General features: G+C 31.6%; 1 protein-coding gene across 1 annotated transcript; it reads left to right on the forward strand.

Annotated features, from left to right (window-relative positions):
• Positions 1-5467: 5467 nt before the first annotated feature.
• On the forward strand, positions 5468-12463 carry LOC132721240 (N-acetylglucosamine-1-phosphotransferase subunits alpha/beta-like). The gene is made up of 5 exons (XM_060705506.1): positions 5468-5632; positions 7198-7368; positions 8085-8389; positions 11315-11401; positions 12301-12463. The coding sequence occupies exons 1-5, from the start codon at positions 5468-5470 to the stop codon at positions 12461-12463; spliced, it is 891 nt and encodes a 296-aa protein (XP_060561489.1).
• Positions 12464-19843: the final 7380 nt, after the last annotated feature.

Raw genomic sequence — 19843 nt, forward strand, 5'->3', positions numbered from 1 at the left:
GGCGCACTACGTAGAGCCAGAGGTGACCGCAGCCGATATTGAATTAAATGAAAAACATGCATGTTTTTTAAAACTGTTAATGAACTTATTAAAACCTATTTGCACGTAGTCAAAACGTTTTAGCCACAAAATTGATAAATTGAATTTGACCCTTTCCTTAGAACTAGCGTTATTTAACAAACTTAAACATAATTAATAAACAACAAAATGCAATCAATGTTGTGCATGCATCGTTTTTACATTTCCGTCATCGATTTCCTGAAAATAATAATAAAATATACACTGTCAGGTTTCTATTTTTGCTGAGTAGAATACCATGAATGATGATCATGTTTACCTTTAAAGTCAAAAGAAACATTATCTCATTTATTTTTTGTGAATTTATTTACCATGTTAAATTTAACCTCAGGCTTTCTGTTAGACATAATTTTAGTAATTGTTGGAATTCACAATGTTTCTCCTGAACGCATATTTCACTTCATTATTGTAAACAAGTTATACACAATTAACTTCACTTATAGCAAATACTTTTATAGCGAATATGTTTAGTTAATATACGAAACAGTTTGTTTTAGTCCAGATCTGCCTTTCTTCGTTTAAAATAAGAAAAAAAAAACACTTATATAAGAAACAAATATTTAAGTCACAATAAACGAAAATTCAATGGAAAATACATGTCCAAAAACGGACAGTCTATTGATTGATTCTGTATTTCCTACGTCTGTTTTTATTGACATGCATTTAAAGTTGACATCAGTCTCTTTATGATCAAGCCTATTTTTCGGCAGTGTGAATAACTTCAAAACGATGTATACATACACTTGTCATGGTTAATGGCAGTTAAATATATCCAAAGTTGAAGACTGATGTGTATCCATGTAAATCTTGTTTAAACATACACTTCTTTTAGTACTCTTCATTCCATGTGGCTTAGTGTTTTTAAATGCAGTATGTACAACATGTTAGTGTCATATATAAAATAAACAATTAAATTATGTCAATATCTTCTTTATGTAACAAATGTGATAGAGATGACAATTAATTGAATATAGAAATATACTTGTATCATAATCAGAAATTGAAGATGATGCTTAACAGTCATTTCTTTATAAAAAGTTTTGGTTCTTTATAAAAGTTCTGATCAAAGGAACTAATTTGTTATTGTAAGGAACATTTCCTATGCCCAAATTAATTTACTATCAACAGAGTTTACTGTATCGAGAATTTTACGATGTAAACAGTCACTTTTGACTAACCAGAAAACGATTTTGTTAAATTGTGCAAATATATGAAAGAAGCAAATATAATTAACTCGATATATTTTAAAAAGGGGAAATACACTCGTTCCCCTTTTTAAGGCACTATTTTTACATTATTTTCAGCTAAAGTAATGGTATTGTTTTGTGAAAAGTAAAAGACAAACAGCTAAAGTAAACATCCAAATTTTATTTTTTGTTTCTTTTGCACATGTTTTCGGGGGAACCGTTCCCCCGAAAAACAAAAGCTATGTACAGAATACAACATGTCTCTATAAATAAAAAGCAATTTTTCAGTAATCAGAAATACATTATGCTTACGGGGGAACCATTCCCTCATCGAAATAAAAAGTAAATTTCAAAACTTATCTTTAACAGATTTTCTAGAGTGGAACCGTTCCCCCTTAAAAAATACAGATATAACAAATTGATCAAATAAAATGCAATAATTAAGAAATAAGAGCCATGTTACCGGTAAGAGGGAACCATTCCCCCATTAAAATAAAAAATAAACTTCAAATCTTATCTATAACACGTTTTCTAGAGTGGAACCGTTCCCCCTTAAAAATAAAGTTATAACAATTTGATAGAATAAAATGCAATAATTTAGAAATTTAGATCCATGTTACCGGTAAGAGGGAACCGTTCCCTCATCAAAATAAAAAATAAACTTCAAAACTTATCGAAGACACATTTTCTAAAGTGGAACCGTTCCCCCTTAACAAAACAGATATAAAAATTTGATAGAATAAAATGCAAATTTAGAGCCATGTTGCTGGTAAGAGGGAACCGTTCCCTCATCGAAATAAAAAATAAATTTCAAAACTTATCGAAGACACATTTTCTAAAGTGGAACCGTTCCCCCTTAACAAAACAGATATAAAAATTTGATAGAATAAAATGCAAATTTAGAAATTTAGAGCCATATTGCTGGTAAGAGGGAACCGTTCCCTCATCGAAATAAAAAATAAATTTCAAAACTTATCGAAGACACATTTTCTAAAGTGGAACTGTTCCCCCTTAACAAAACAGATATAAAATTTGATAGAATAAAATGCAATAATTTAGAAATTTAGAGCCATGTTACCGGTAAGAGGGAACCGTTCCCTCATTGAAATAAAAAATAAACTTCAAAACTTATCTATAACACATTTTCTAAAGTGGAACCGTTCCCCCTTAACAAAGATATAACAATTTGATAGAATAAAATGCAACAATTTAGAAATTTAGAGCCATGTTACTAGTAAGAGGGAACCGTTCCCTCATCGAAATAAAAAACAAATTTCAAAACTTATCGAAGACACATTTTCTAGAGTGGAACCGTTCCCCCTTAACAAAGATATAACAATTTGATAGAATAAAATGCAACAATTTAGAAATTTAGAGCCATGTTACTAGTAAGAGGGAACCGTTCCTTCATCGAAATAAAAAACAAATTTCAAAAGTTATCTATAACACATTTTCTAGAGTGGAACCGTTCCCCCTTAACAAAGATATAACAATTTGATAGAATAAAATGCAATAATTTAGAAATTTAGAGCCATGTTACCGGTAAGAGGGAACCGTTCCCTCATCGAAATAAAAAATAAATTTCAAAAGTTATCTATAACACATTTTCTAGAGTGGAACCGTTCCCCCTTAACAAAGATATAACAATTTGATAGAATAAAATGCAATAATTTAGAAATTTAGATCCATGTTTCTGGTAAGAGGGGACCGTTCCCTCATCGAAATAAAAAATAAATTTCAAAAGTTATCTATAACACATTTTCTAGAGTGGAACCGTTCCCCCTTAACAAAACAGATATAAAAATTTGATAGAATAAAATGCAATAATTTAGAAATTTAGAGCCATGTTACCGGTAGTTTCATTTATAAATAATATGACCTTTAATTTCAATTTATACAAGAAAAATGTAACTGATTAATATCATATTCCTTATTCTTAAACACATTGTAAACCAGAATACATTTTAATAATAATTCAAAAGATTTTACCAAACATTTGTATCTATCTGATTCGAATTCCATTTCTATTGGCAACTTTTCAAAAGTTGTGTTTTCATAAAATACCGCTTGTTTCATATAACAATATTATATGTGTGTCAATATTGAGGACTTTAAGGCTTTATTCTTTTATAAATTATAGTAACTTGAAAAAGCCGTAACTACTTCATAGTCACATTTTTTGGCATATAGTTTAAAGTTTGTAATAAATTTGACAAAGAAAGCGAAAAGTGTCCACATTATAATGACAGTGATCAAGTATAGATCGACATAACTCCTCAAGACTTTGAAATTATTTCATCCGTGCTTAATTCCCTTGCATTACAAAATTGATAAATCAGTTTAAAATAATATCGACCAATAATTTATGAATACGAGTCGGAAAAAACGGACACATGTGTTCTTAAAATGATAGATGTGGACATGGCATAACTCCTAAGCTACTAATTGCTTTCAGAATTCATAAGTCTACCTACAAATACATCTTATCTAATTGATACCTTAAAATTAAATAATAATTGATGTATAATAAAAAGTATGCTATCGCTTAAATACAATTGATATCTATTGCTAACGGAACCTCTGTGGTTTCTACTCAGGTGCCAATTCGTCGCTGAAATAATGCACGGAAGAGCACATGAGGTATTCCTCTTCCAGCAAAGCTGGAAAGTTACCATATGACCTATATTGTATCAGCGCGACTTAAACCCAAACCAAAAGAAAAAAAATGATATTCATTTTGCTTCGCGGAAAATCCAATTTCTAGAGTTGTACTAAAAAGCGCCACCTGGTACCGATGTCATTATAGTTGTTTAATTGATATGTTAACAGGCGTAATGATATGTAAACCGGCGTAACATGGGACAAATACTTCAACTTGTAACAGAATCTAGTGTTTAACTTAACTATATATCAATAATGTATCTTGTTCGCTTATGTAAACGAAATATTACTTGTATATTATCATGTTTTTTCGTGTTGTTACTTTGTTTCATCTTCATAAAGACATTGAATGCATGGATATCGGTAAGATATATTTTCAATAAGCTATATTCCTAATGTTTGTTGATAAAGGTATACAAACATTTTGAATTTTGACATTACAAGTGCTGCGTTAACAAAACAATCTCAAGTATGTATATGTTTGTTTAATTCAAATACTGTCGAACATTATCTAATCATTTTTCTTCATTATTGAATCAACTCAAATTTATTTAATTTCTAATAAAATCAGTGGGTTTGAAAACGTCCTCTGCATTTTCATTGTGTGTCAGAAATTCAGTAACCTAGCAATTTAACATTGAAATGTCCCGTTTGAATGTCTTGAGATGTAGATGTATATATTAATATCATTTTAGAAACATAATGTTGCGATTTTGAGAAGGGAGCTTGTCTCTATTGAAACAGGAAGAAAGGAGGTGAAACATTTATGGTGAGATTTTGAGATCATATAAAATCAGAAAATTTTTCACAACAAAACATGTTCTCAAAAAAATATGACCTTACCAATTGTTTATTCATTAATTGATTGTTTTTCATACAAAAATATTATTTACTTTAAGCACCTTTTGCAAGACTACACATATGTGAAAGAACACTTACAAAATAAGTATGCAATAATCATTCTGGAGTGATATGAAACTGAGCTCATGGGTAAAAATATGCAGTTTTTCATTATACGAGTATACGAGATAGTGTTTGTGCTTATATGCATATAGCATCCGAACTTAACATATGACTTGAATCAAAATAGGCTCAAATAGACCGAGCCTACTACATTTTGAATTTTGCCCAGATGTCTTTAGGGATTGTGTTTTTTGTTTTAGTTTTTTTTGTTTTGTATTTTATTTATTCTTTCTTTAACAGGTCAAATAAGAGCACATATAGCACATATGACACTCTTAGCGGATATGATACTGATCCAGTTGACATGGTATATATTTGGGTAAACACCTCAGATCCTAAATTTATTCGTGAATTATAGAGTCTTGCCAGGAAGGATCATTCAAATCCGTAAGACATGCTTAGCCTTCATTTTTAACTAGCGTAATAGTTAGACAAGTCTTCAAGCAAATATCTATATTGTTTCTCATTTGTTGTGTACCGCTATTCAGAGTTGCATTCTAATGTCATATACTCTAAAAACAAACATTAAAGACATGTGTATATAAACTGCTTTGATAATCTTAAATTTTAGGCTTGAAATGCTAGCAAAGAATCGATACCGAGACTGGGGAACTCTTAAATACTCTCTAAGATCTGTTGAAAAGTTTGCACCTTGGATCAAGACCGTACATTTAGTCACGAGTGGACAAATTCCATACTGGCTTAATATGGACAATCGGCGAATCAACATTATTACTCATAAGGTATATGTTTTGTATTATTTCACAAATATTTGTGAGTGGAAACGCGCAGTCTTACCATACAAGATATACTTTTTATGAATGCATTCTTTGATTTACATGCCAATTTCAAATATAGCAATATAAATTGATAAATGCAATGCCATTATAGCAAATTCTAAAGTTTGGTAGAATGGTGTGATCCAAATTGTACATATCAAACTGATAGCTAAATGACTGAATGTTCTTTATATTGTCTCATTGCGTCTCCAGTTTATTTGGGTTGGTTTACATAAAGAACCGGCATCCAGAGACCCGTGGTTCCGAGTCCCACCAGCGACGTGCCGATTTTTCGTGTGATTTTTCTGTGTACAAATTTCCACTCAAGGCTTCTTTCCTTTTTTTTTGTATATATAAATGAAAGATATTTTTCTGGGTACAATTTATTCCTATTTTTGCTAGTATTAGGGTTTTTGCGGGTAGATCAAATGGCGCTTGGTAAGTTTTTTTAATCCTGCATTCAATTGCTGCACGATATATCTTAGAACGTTATGTCTATAACACTGTCGGGTACGTGAAACGGTGCGGATTTTCCGTGTTACGGTGCTTCCATCCAAGATGTCGGACCGAAAAACAACAAGAAGGTACTTGTCATTTTGTAACCGATGTATTTGGAGATATACGTTACTTAGAGGATAAAAGGATAGTTGCATATAATGTAAAAATAATTCCCTATAAGACCAACCTGTTCACCATGTATGTTATATAGGATTTATATGAATTATTTACTGAAAACTTTGGCGAAAAACACACACGTGAAATTCGAACCGAGAGGCCTGGTAAATTTTTTAGCAAACCTCCATATCAGAGGCATCAATCTTAAAGAAAACATGCTTGATTATTAGCGTACATGTATAAAATCATTTCTGGAAATTAAAAATTGTTTCAATCAGTTTGTTGTGCCTGAATCTGTCTACTTTCTGTTTCGCCTACACACCGGTGCAGACACCTAGCAACGGTTCGGAATTTCCGTAAAAAATGAAACGGTGCTGCCCCAAATTAGGCAACGGTGTATATATAAATGAAAGATATTTTTCTGGGTACAATTTATTCCTATTTTTGCTAGTATATACTATTTTCTACCAGGACCTGTTTCGATTCGATTGTGTTCACACTCAGAGGCAAATTTGTTTAGTTTCTATGCCCTTATCATAATGTGAAACTCAATGTCTATATAGATGTTGATTTTACTTATGATTTTACTTTAAGCTGAATTATCATTTTCCTAATGACAAAAATTACTTACTTATCATTGGGGATAAAACCACTTCGTCTTTGATCCGATAAATACATTTGTTTGGTTAAAGAAAACATTAAAATTTTGACTTTTTTAATGATTCTTAGAGAAATTTTATCATTTAGTTAATATTATTTAAAATTTATATAAATACATGTACTTTTATATTGATCATTGTTAATATCTTGATTTTGAATGAGTTCGCATTTTGTTTTATCTTTTACATGACAGTCGGCCATGCATGTTATTTGTTTTAAAATTCGATTAAAATTCTTTTTTGAATAAAATACAGGAAATATTTCCGAATCGGTCAGATCTGCCTACTTTTTCGACTGCTGCAATAGAGTGCCATCTACATCGGATACTCGGATTATCAAAAAGATTTATATACATGACAGATGACGTCATATTTACGAACACAGTTGAATTGTCATATTTTTATACTGAAAGTGCAGGTTATAAGGTAACGTATAAGATATATATATGTATATAAATGTCAATTTTGCTTTGTATTTTTTGTTTGCTTAAATTCATTTGCGTTTACTATATTTTTTGGATATTTAGATATTCAAAATTATTGTTTCCTGTTATCGGGTTTTATCGGAAGACTTTTACGTTAACTTAAATCATAAACACACCCATTAACTACTTGTAGTTGCAAGTAGATCTGAGTTATTTGCGGGTAGATCAAATGTGCGCTTGGTAAGTTTTTATTTACCCTGCAATCAACTGCTGCACGATATATCATAGAAAGTAAGTTATGTCTAAAAAAAGACAAAAAGAAAGGATACCATTTCTTGATAATTCGGTTTAAAACTAACATTTGTGTAGTGAGTTCTACCTCACCAAGCTGTCCTATTCACTACATGTTAACTATGTTTATATATCTGTGTGAAGTGATTCAAGGCAAATGTTAGGTCACAGTTGACTCATGGAAACTGTTTATTGTACTTTTACGCATATTTGGTAACTGTAAACATATGCTGCTGATTTAAGACCCGTTTTGAGTGGAAGAGTAGCTTGAAAACATAAAATTTGAGTTTCATACAAAGACAAGCTGGTACACTTAAAACAGAAAGATGTGCAACAGATTATTAGGAAGTAAACTAAGAAATAAATTGTAATTTCCATTTTGTGTTATCATAGCATGTTCATCATACAGTATATTTCCTTTTCCAGCTTCAATTTAACAAAGATGCGATGGATTATTGTAACAAACTCTGTCGGATGACAAGTGTAAATAATGGAATATGTGAGAAGAATTGCGCCACTGCTTGTTGTGAATTTGACGGTGAAGATTGCATAAACGTTAAACCACTTCCTGATTATATTGAACCAGATAAAATCCCAATTGATAGTTGGCAGGCTTCTTTAAGACATACAGGTTTTATTTTCAACAAGGTGTTTCGACCAAAAGACATGGTTATGCCGATACCTGGTCCTTATATGCTGGACAGAGACATCGTCTCCGGGATGATGAATAGGTAAATTATGATCTTGTTGTTTTTGTTTAGGCTTTGATTAAAACCAACGCTGCCGGTGATTTATATTGTTGTCTGTTTATGACCTATGCTTTTCTATGTGAAAAAATTTTTGTCAAAGATGTTAAGCATTCAACTAAAAACAAGGAAGTTTACTTTTTCTGTTGGATGTTGAATTCCGTATTATTCAATCTTATTTAATTAAATGAAGGCTAATATGCAGTATATTGTGAGTCTATTACGAATTTAGGTGCTTAGGTGCATGCAGGTAAGGTTTTTGTCATTTGTTAGAGTCCACCCGCTTAGCTAATAAGGAAAGCGTCTGATTTGTTATTCTGTGGTTGCTTCTTCAATATTCGGACGAGACGAAATTATTCGTGACAGTTGATCTCAGACTTTAGTCAAATCACCATTTTTATTCTATGCTTTTCAGTGGATTACTGATTTATCCGTAAATATTATATTTGATAATTACACAGTGAAAATTATCAAAATATAATTTCACACTTTTCAATGACGAAACTACTTTTTAAGATTTTCCCCATGTGGTACCTCAATTTAATTTTGCTGACAATTCTGACAATGTCAGGCTGTTTAAAGAAAAAGCAAAGCTAAAATTGATAAATAACTTTAATGTCAAAAGAACTAAAAAGAAGAAAACTTACTTCTTTTCATTCAAATTTCAATCTGACACCAAATTTCGTCTCTAAATGTTTTTGTTTCATTTTTACAGTCTGAAAAATACATTCCTTCCACATGCAAAACTGCATTTGATGACATTTGGGCATATTAAAGTATCCTACGAGCAATAACTGCCGTATGCTTTATGAAAAATTGAAAAGTAATGACAGCCATCAGCTCGAAAAATAAGTAAACAACCCAGCGTTCCTGAGCCAGCTTCCAAGTTTTCCATTCTCCTAGCTGCTTCTTTTTAGAATGTTTTCACATCTGTCAACACTTACTTTTTGTCTGTTACAATCATCAAATAAGTTTTCTTTCTTTCAAAAATGTGTATGACTAACAAATCCAAATAATATCTCTCTGAATCAAACACAGTTATTTTCCTCCCGTGAAATACACAACTTTAAAAAAATTGCTGCCGCTTACATTTAACAAAGCCAGGTCTAATATAAGTAACAGAAATATGGATGGATAGTTGGATCTTTTCTCCTACAAGAATTGTTTGTTTTTATTATTAAAACAAGCGATCATTCATATTTTTTTAATAAAATGAACAATATCACCGCCATTTAACGTTGATTGTCGAACTTATTTCTCTGCTCAAGACTTCTTGTTTTTAATGAGAAATTCCGTATAAAAGGGGCTCTCAATGGGGAAAACAGATTTTAACATTAACGTAAATATTCTAGAAATTTCGTTTAAACTTGTTCTTAAGCATAAAATAAAAAGAAAATTTGTTTGTTTGTTGTGTAAGATGTAATTTTATTTCATCTCGTGAACTTTAAAAACAGTATTCTCACTCGTGGCTACGCCACTCGTAAGAATACTGTTTTTAACGCCCATCTTACACACAAACAAACAAATATCCTCTATGTCTTCCTCCGGCCGCTGATTCAAAAATCATGTGGCATTTGAAGTCGGCCATTTGCGTAACATTTGGTAATTACAGATTAGTTATACTTGAAAGACGGTAAGTTTGATATGACCAACCAAAGTGTTAACATTGGTGTAATCAAAGCACAGAAGGCGCTGAATTTGTTTTGGTCTCAGAATGTTAGAAAGGTGAAGGTTGTGAGATTATAAACCAATTTGTTTTTGTAAAGTGCCTACAATACTGTTTCCAGTGTTATAACTGTAGTAAATTGGCTATAAGGCTAATTGCAACACTGATATCCAATTCAATGTTTATTTGGCTTAAACAATTTTTAAAAAAAGGTTGCCTTAACTGCGATTTGAACTCCAAACCTCTCCCTTATGAACCGAGCGTGTAAACCCTCGACCACGGGGACGTTTTAAGATAACACCCTAAAGAAACCACATTATTCTAATAAGGGTTTGTAATCTTTATTAATTCCGTGGTAAACCTGTTGTTTAACACTGATGTAAATAAGCATGGAGCTTAATATAAGCATGTTTAACTGTAAAGAATAACACAATATTAGAAATCTTCGACCAATCGGGAACTATTTTTTCTTCCCCGATAATTAATGCGCCTGTCACTTGACAATCTTTACGCAGTGATTTCCCCTTAATTTTTCGGCGTTAGTGTACTTATAAAGGGAAGTAAACGCTTTGAGGAGTTAGGACTACTTTCGGTATTTGCATATAAGCAGATCAGGGTCTGAAAGTTTGCTACCATTATTTGTTTGGTCTGACGACACAAACAAATAAAAACCAACCAAACGATTCAATATGGAGCAGATGAATTTTAATACATGTATGTTATATTAGTTTAATAATTTCTTGAAGTATAAAGATACTAAACATTAAACAAGTGATTTGATTTTTTTATTTTAAGCTTTGAATACGTAGATATGATATTTTACAAGTTAAATCGGACGCTTCAATTAATTTCAGTTTTACACGTGAATTGAAAACTTCATCTTCTACAAAAATTGAAAACAACATGACATTTCAACCAGTGTTTGCCTATTACAATTACTTGAGAGTTAAAGAACAATCTAAAAATCTTAATATAAAAAAGACTACAAATTAAGAAATGTTGATTATTTTTATTTAAAATAAATAACATTGTTCTCTTTTTACACACTTTCGTAATACAAAACCTATTTATAAGGTAAAATTCATATTGAATTTCACATTTTACTACTAAAATAGAGAACAATGAAAATCCTGCAGAATGCGCTAAACGGTGAAAAGGCCCCGTTTGATACATGTACTTACATAGGTTGCTGTACAAAATAATATATAAAGCAATGTTAACAATAGAATATTATTTTAACACAGGTGGTCTGTTCTAGAAGTTAGCCACACTGATTTGCCCATTCGTCAGAAGTACCATGTCGTTAATTTACTTAGTAACATTATCCAAAGGTAAATGTGTATTTTTGGTACATACGTTGTCAAGGTATCAGAAATATTTTATAATAACAAAATACCTACGTTAATACTTTGTTCGTTTGTTTTGTTTGTTTCATTTTACGCCTTTTCCCAACAGTATTTCAGTGATATAGGCGGGAAGTTTCCTAACCATCGTTCCTGGAAAGTTACACCAGTACTAGACTACCTTCATCCGAGCTACGTTACTACTTGACTGAAAATTAAACATATTGTTAAAGAATGTAAAGTATACCAAAACGTTGCTCAAACGTTCCAACGCTTTTTGAAATTGTTCACAATTTTATATGGATATATCGCTGTGCTGCTATCCTATAAATATGACAATGTGTTGTGAAGTCACAACTGATGAGGTCATCAGTATTGCAGATGTTATATTGTTTCTTTGAAGAAAATGCTGTAATGAATTCCTCTTTTGGTATAATACATGTTTAGATTTCGATTAAAGTGACATTATGCTCATATTTTCATAGTCGCACTGAGCTGAATTGACTTTATATTTCAAAAGATTAGCTGACAAAATGGTGTTTGACCAACAGTTGATATTGGAAAATGTATATAAATCTGCCTAAAATCTAAAAAGACTGCCCCACTCTTTTTATAAACTAAGCGTTACATGTAAATTGTAATGGATATTTACAGAAATTTCGTTGGGATCTCTGTGTTATTTATTGTTTATGCGAACTTAATTATTAAATAAAAAGGAATTATGGCAAAATGAAAACTTATTTTGATATTTACCCGTTTACTCATTATATACCCTTGGATGGGCATAATGTCACTTTAATGAAAAATACAGTTCGTGAATCAGTTGGCCTCGTTTGTCACACTTTCTACAGTTTTTATTAAATATGAAACGATTTTTTTTCTTATAGAAGTGGGACATTTTTGGTGTTGTCGAATTATTTTCCTGAGAATGTAGACAGAGAATCAAGAGAACGTATTTTCACACAGGTATTTGAAGACATGTTGCCAACATCGGCACAGTTTGAAGTGATGAAAAATAAAGCAATTAAGGATCATTCTATAATATATTAAAATTTTGTGTAATAATCACATTTTGATATTGGGTTTCTACGCAGCAGTAAATGTTTTAGAGACAATGTTAATTCTCTTAATAAAAATAATATATTTGCACAAAGCAATTGCGTTGATTACTTGTGTGACTTAATGATTTAACAAAAATGTATAATGATTTAAATCTTAAAGTTTTACAAAATTGAAACGATGTGCATGTATATACATGTATTCATGACTGTAAGCTCTTGTTTTCTGTTTTCATTTCACGGAATAACGTTTTGTACTTCTTGAAACATGCACAAATAAATCAAATAAAAACAAAACAAGAAACGTAAGGTTTAGGTTTTTATATTTCACAACAGCACATTTCAAGTGGTGTGTGGCAGCTGTGAAAAGTTCCCTCGTACTTCAGTTCAGTGTTATTATGTTTGTATTGTCCTTCTCTATAATTGATTCAACCACATTACATGTTCAATATTGAATAACTGTTTAATGAGGTGCCAGGGGGTATAGGAGATGTGGCATTTTTTTATTATCTCTCATGAACAGACTCAATCAAAACGAATCTCCTTTTCAAGACATTTTAACAGTTATTTCAATGAAAGTCTTTTTCTGTTTTGGGTTTATTCGTCTTTTCATAGAGTAAAGATAAAAAAATGTTAGGGGTATTAGTTAATTATAGTTTTACCAATTACAAGTCTCTGCCTATTTTGGCATAAAGGTGCGTTTAATCCTTTATAGAAATTACACGATTTTTTCTTTCTTTTTTTAAGAAACTGTTTATAAAAAAGATTGTTACACTTCTTGTATCCCGGGCGCCTAATAGCAGCTCCTATAATATTCACTCGTGCCTAAAAGTGATAAAATAGGCATTTTGTGTCAGGTAAACGTTAATGGATGTACATTTGACCCTTTTATATTATACACAATTTGTAAGTTAAATCTTTTATCTATTGCTGCATGTTAAAATATTGATAACTTTTAATCCCTTTCACTTAAAAAACATAAAAATTGAGCCAGTTTTTTCGTTAAATGAATAGTTTTGTAACAAAAATTAATAAGTAGTTCTCTTTATTAAAGGCCCTGTCACACTAGAATGCGCTTTCACTGCGTTTGCACGGCGTTGTTAAATTTAACAAAGCGCCGCGAGATCGCAATAAAAATGTGATGTTGTTGATGTCATGAAGACTTCACGGCGTCTTCACAGCGTCCTCACGGCGATCATGGCGATGCTACGGAGCTTCGGCGGAGTTTTAATTAGCGATTGTCTACGTTCGGACTGCGCTTCTATGACGTTCTTTGCGCTTTCACTGCGCATTTACGGCGCTCATACGACGCTATCGCGGCGCTCACACTGCGTTGAAATCGTAAAGCTCCGTAAAAGCGCCGTGCACACGCAGTTTAAGCGCAATAAAGACGTCGCTCAATCTCCGTTGAAGCGCCGTGGATAACCACGGCGTTCATTCGGCGTTCCTTTTGCGCTTTCGCGGCGCTCCTGTTGCATTGTAGGAGATGCTACTGAGTTGCTACGGCGTCCTTACTGCGATGCTACTACGCTCATTTTAGAACGCCGAGTGACGGCGTTTGTTTTGAGCATGTTCAAAATGCGCGCCGTTGGTCGGCGTTCTATGCGATGCCACTACGATGCTACGGCGATGCTGTGGCGATGTTTGCGATCTTATTGCGCTCACCTTGGCGTTCTGAATTTTCTTTGGACGCCGTGAGAACGCCGTGCTAGTGTGACAGGGGTTTAAGTGATGTATCATTTATATAAATGGGAACCTGCAGCCAACGAAATATTTATTCGTTTTTAAGAAATATTGATTCGTAATTACGTGTTAACATTTCGTAAACACGAATTAGATCTTAAAAATCATGCAGGGCCTTTTCCAGCTGGTTTAAATATGGAAATTCATATCGCATGTGGTGAAATCAAGAAATTTTCAAGATAAAAAGTTACCTTACAGATCGGTTATAAAAAGTAGGAAAATTGTGTTTATATTTGGGTGCAGCGGTTCAAATCCAGATTCAGACAAATTTTCGTATTGTCATTTTTATCGAGTTTTAACAAAATATGATTTTTATGATCGCACATTGTACGACATTTTCCACTCTTTTTCCCCGGGACTTAATTCGTTTGTTCGAAATATTAATTTCGTAATTACGAAATAATAATTCGTTTTTATGAAATATTATTACGTTTTATTACAAAATATTATTTCGTTTTTACGAAATATTATTTATTTTTTTTACGAAATATTAATTCGTTTTTACGAAATAATAATTCATTTTTACGAAATAATATTTCGTTTTCAAGTAACCTGATACGTTCATTCAGTAATGAGGACAGCAAGCAAAATCACATACTTAAGCAATTAGCCTGAAATAGATTTTGTGTTGAAGGTCATTTAGAGCTTGACATAGAACCTTCAAACATCACAATCAAAAGGGGTCATTTACAAGCCTAGGTCAACATTGCCACCAAATATAATGATTATAAGCCTAATGGCTCTCAAGTTATTATATTTGATGAGTGAACAGGGTTTTTTGAAAGAGAAGTCGTTTTCAATCCAAAACATCATCTTTTTCCCCTTTTCCAATAACATTTTCTAAAAAACTGGCAAAAACAAAATGTCATAACTGACAACTAATCGTTTTAGACATGTTCCTTTAAACAACTAACGACTTTAGTATTACTTTCTTTTATCATACACATTAGTAAAACTTAAAGGTGCTTCCAGATTTTAATTTAAAATATGTTTCCTTTAAATTTATGTATTGGCACCACGCGATCAAAACAAACACTAATTATAAAGAAAGTAAATGTCAAAGGTATCAAGTTAATGAGCTGACAAAAAAGAGGCTATTGTGCATATTGTGATTCCGTTTAATCAAGGGAAATATTTCGTTTTTACGAATTTATTTCGTAATAACGAAATAATATTTCGTGAAAACGAATTAATATTTCGTAAGGACGAATTAATATGTCGTAATTACGAATAAATATTTCGTAGTTACGAATTAATATTACGTAAAAACGAATTTATTTTAATATTTCGTAATAACGAATTAATATTTCGTTTTTACGAATTCATTTTTTCGTAATTACAAAATAATATTTCGTAAAAACGAATTAATATTTCGTAAAAACGAATTAAGTCTCGGTGAAACAAGTGTGGAAAATGTCACTTTAGGGGCTCCGTACACATTGACCTTACTTGAATTTTACTGAAATTAATTTTTAGTGAAAATCTGGAGGTCAGCACCTTAAAATTCTATTAATATGTATGCTAAAAGAAAGTATAAACGAATTATTATTTCGTAAGAAAAGAATTAATATTTTGTTATAACGAATTAATATTTCTTAATAACAAGTATTTTTTTTAAAATCACAAAATTTATGTATCGTAAAAACGAATTATTATTTCGTAAAAACGATTTATTATTTCGTTTAAAAAACATACGAAAGAATATTTCATAAAAACGAAATAAAATTTTGTAAAAAACAATTTATATTTCGTAAAAATGAAATAAAATTTCGCAAAAACGAATTATAATTTCGTAATTACGAATTAATATTTCGTAAAAAGGGGAAAAAGTGTGAAAATGTTTCCTTAAGGGCTCCGTACTATGCTCATCTGTGATTAAAAAAATTTAATCGCAGTAACTTATTAAAATCTATGAAATTCTTACAGAATATGTTAAATTTGATTAACAGAATGCACACATTCTGCATGGGAAGCTGCGTCCCTTTTTACAGGTCAAGTAAAGGTTGTACTTTGTTTAAAAAAGCTGCGAGTAATATTTAGATCATTATTCATTCAACAATTCATTATATATATTTGAAGAGATTAGGATAAAATTAAAAACTCGCCACATTTGTGTCTGGGAGATTTTATTTACATATGACATGAACTGAAACATATTAGGAATAAAATGCTAACATAATTTTGCATCTGTTTATCAATTAAATCTGAGGGAGAACATATAGAACAGCCTAATAAATCTATAAGCAGTTTTCAACTGGCAGATAAACACCGGTTATTTTCTTTTTTTGTGTAAAGTGACAAAACTCCGAATATCGTAAGCTTATGCTAATGAGTACGCACATACCCGGCCCCGTGTTTGATTAGGATCAAGATCAGGATAAAATTCAAAAACTCAAATTTTTCTCAATTGTTTATCGTCATAGATTTATGGAGGCTATTTGTTGCCAAAAATTCAGCCTTTGAAACTTGACAATGCATACTTCGGTTCTACTAAACAGATAAGTAAAAATCTAATTGTCGATCCAAGAGTTACATACTGCACTGGTATTAAGCGTTTTGGTTATCTCGATTTGATAAATTGGAAGCTGTTTACATGCAACTTAAATAAATTGCAAACTTTATTTAGAAATATAAACTTCAAATTTGCGGCATGTTGAAATGTAAACGAGAGAACGTACACAACACGTTTAATGCTGTGCATCATGACGTTGAGAATGTAACTGCACCAATTAACACTCACACCACACGTTCCTTTAACATTCTAACGCGATTAACATTAAAAAAATGCAACTTCCATATATGGCATTATCACGGAAATAGACGAAAATTTATAGGCGGGGTCAGTTTTTTACGAAAGCAAAATATAAAGGGATGTAACTCTTGCTGTTACAAAAATATTTCAAATTATATAAAACTGTTATAAATGTCACATACATCGACTGCATTACAGTTGACTTTGTATAGCCTCTGATTTTGTTAAAACGTATTCTAGGACAGGATATTTAAGTAATACAAAAATGGTTAAGATATAATGTAACAATGTAACAACGTTTATACTGATAATGAGCATAATAATATGCAAAAACTAAAGTTGGTGAATTAACATAAAGGAAAGTTTCCCATAAATAAAGAGACAAACCACATCTGGCGCTGGTTCACTCAAGCATGAGATTTTCTTAAATATGTTACATAAAGAAAATCTCATCACATTATGGGTAACCAAGTTATTATTATTAGCCATATTTGGGACTTAGATTTTTTCTTATTCTTCTATGAATTGTTTAAGTAATAGAAGATTAATTATTATGTGTGATATCTAGATGCATAATAATTTATAGACCATGAGACATTGATAAATAGATAAGGCCGTTTCCACCACATTTTAATTATCATATTTGTTTTAATTTTGAAATAAAGTTGGTAAAAACACGTATACATTGGATGCAACGGGCACCGCAAAATTTCTATCCAGTCCGCGCGACAAAACTTGTCGAAATAGGTCAACACAAAAACTTGCAGAAATTTTAAGAAAATCGGATTGACCTCCTTATTTAGATAGAAGAAATTTTAGACCAATGAGAACAAAGGAGGCAATCCTCTCTAGCCAATCAAAATTAACTTTATAAAGCGGGTGTTCGGTAGAACTTACAAAATTTACAAAATTTAAAACAAACTCTGCTAATTACAAACATGTAATTAATTATATGCATCCCTATGTATACGGTTTATAACATGTAAATAGAAACCAACATAAACAACAGTCAGCCCACATTGAATTGGTCAGAATACGTTCCTGACATGCCTTCTCGCACATAAGTATGCGAACTCTACAATTATAGGTAAATTTCTAAAAAAAATTTTAGTTATATTAAATAAATATTAGTCCTGTTATAAAAGACGGTACTCTATATAAACGTCTTGGCCGATTTTAAATTAAGTGATTTTAATTAATAAATTTTAGATTTCTCAAACTTAGTATGGGATTGCCCCATCTTCCTCCAATGGCATAGGTTGTACGTAGAGACAACCCTGTCATGGGGGATATGGTATGCACATAAACACATGTACGGATATAATAACAAGTATAATAAACACCAGATCCCCATTTTTTTTAATGATTATAAATGAAGTATATCCTCGCCCATATGGTCTCTTTCCGGTGGCGAGGGTAAACAAACGCAAACACACACACACACACACATCTGGCGCTGAGTAGCTTTTCATCGACATGGTTTGTGTAGCTTCATACGAAACAACGGTTTAATTTATAGAAAAATAAGCACGCACGTCTTTTTACATTCGCAAACAGTACTAGAATGCGATACATGGAAGTGAGTTTTTGTTACACAAATAAAGAGAACTGAACAGTACGCATATGCCTTCTTTCTTTAAAGGACTAAATTGGGTTGAAGAAACACATCATCTGAACTGAACATAATGATAGTATCACACAACAGTTTGTGTTCACTACTGAACATAATGACCTCTGCACCGAACAGTAAATCATCTGAACTGAACATAATGATAGTACTATTCAACAGTTCTATTTCACGAATGAACAGTCTGAATAAAGCACCCAACAGCATGTCATTGCAACTGAAAATAATAAAAGGATAACCCAATAATACACTGCCTCAGCCAAACGAAATGATAGTACCACTCAACAGTTTATTTTCATGGTTGAACATGATGAGAAGAGCTATTTTAACCGTACATGACAAATGTCACACGGTACAACATATCTTTTTAGCTCAACATAATTGTGTTACCACATGCCTGTTTGTTTTAAGAACTGAACATAACGACTTATGCACCCGACAATACATTGACTTGACTGAATAAAATACAGTCAGCACACAACATAGCACTTCAATAACTGAGCACATTAGGATTTCCACCCAGCATTTTGTATCTCGGACTCAACAGAAAGACATTTAACCAGGTATATCATTCATTCTTAACATAAGACAGTCCGGGCGTTCCATATTTTATTATTAAATATATGTCAGTTGACGTAGGTTGAGGTCTTCTTTTATGTATTGTACTGAATCATTGGCAGCTCTAAATTCTGTGTATACATGCTGTCAATAGCTGTTACCTAGACTTGCTGTCTATCTTATCAAAAGCAGAGAGCTTTTTTATGTACATGAAATACAAATACGAATATTTATTAAGTTTTGTAAGTGATGGCTTTCATAGAGATAAAATAAACAAGGTATACATAAATTGATAACTAACATACATACCTTTGGACTTATTTAAATATTATAAAAAAGGTAAAAATGGGAAAATATATCTATACAGTATGGTAAAAATAAAAAGTTATGTACGACAGGGTGCATACAACTATGGTTTTATTAATTTTACTATTGTTAAAAGTTTTTTCTTGTCAAGTCATACGCTAGAATTAAGGTTACTAATGTAATGGTAAATGCCACTAGGAAAGACAACAGCCAGAAGTTGGTCTATATTGGTATTTAGTCGTATCAAAATCTCTGTCAGATGTTGACTTGAAAAATTTGAAAGTGGTAAGGGAGCAGCTAAACTGTCAATGTTACCTATTCCTATGCTAATCCCCTCAGTAAAATTTATTTGTCGTTGAATATAGTCTTATCACTACGGTGGCACA

Source organism: Ruditapes philippinarum, unplaced genomic scaffold (assembly GCF_026571515.1).
Source record: "Ruditapes philippinarum isolate M1 unplaced genomic scaffold, ASM2657151v2 ctg4706_1_1_1_1, whole genome shotgun sequence".
Lineage (NCBI taxonomy): Eukaryota > Metazoa > Mollusca > Bivalvia > Venerida > Veneridae > Ruditapes > Ruditapes philippinarum.

What these genes read in the sequence shown, in the direction of transcription:
- LOC132721240 (XM_060705506.1), top strand. Translation starts at nt 5,468, where the DNA reads ATGCTAGCAAAGAATCGATACCGAGACTGGGGAACTCTTAAATACTCT. An exon ending in TCAACATTATTACTCATAAG is followed by an intron (nt 5,633 to 7,197) that starts GTATATGTTTTG and finishes AATAAAATACAG; the next exon opens with GAAATATTTCCGAATCGGTC. An exon ending in CTGAAAGTGCAGGTTATAAG is followed by an intron (nt 7,369 to 8,084) that starts GTAACGTATAAG and finishes TTCCTTTTCCAG; the next exon opens with CTTCAATTTAACAAAGATGC.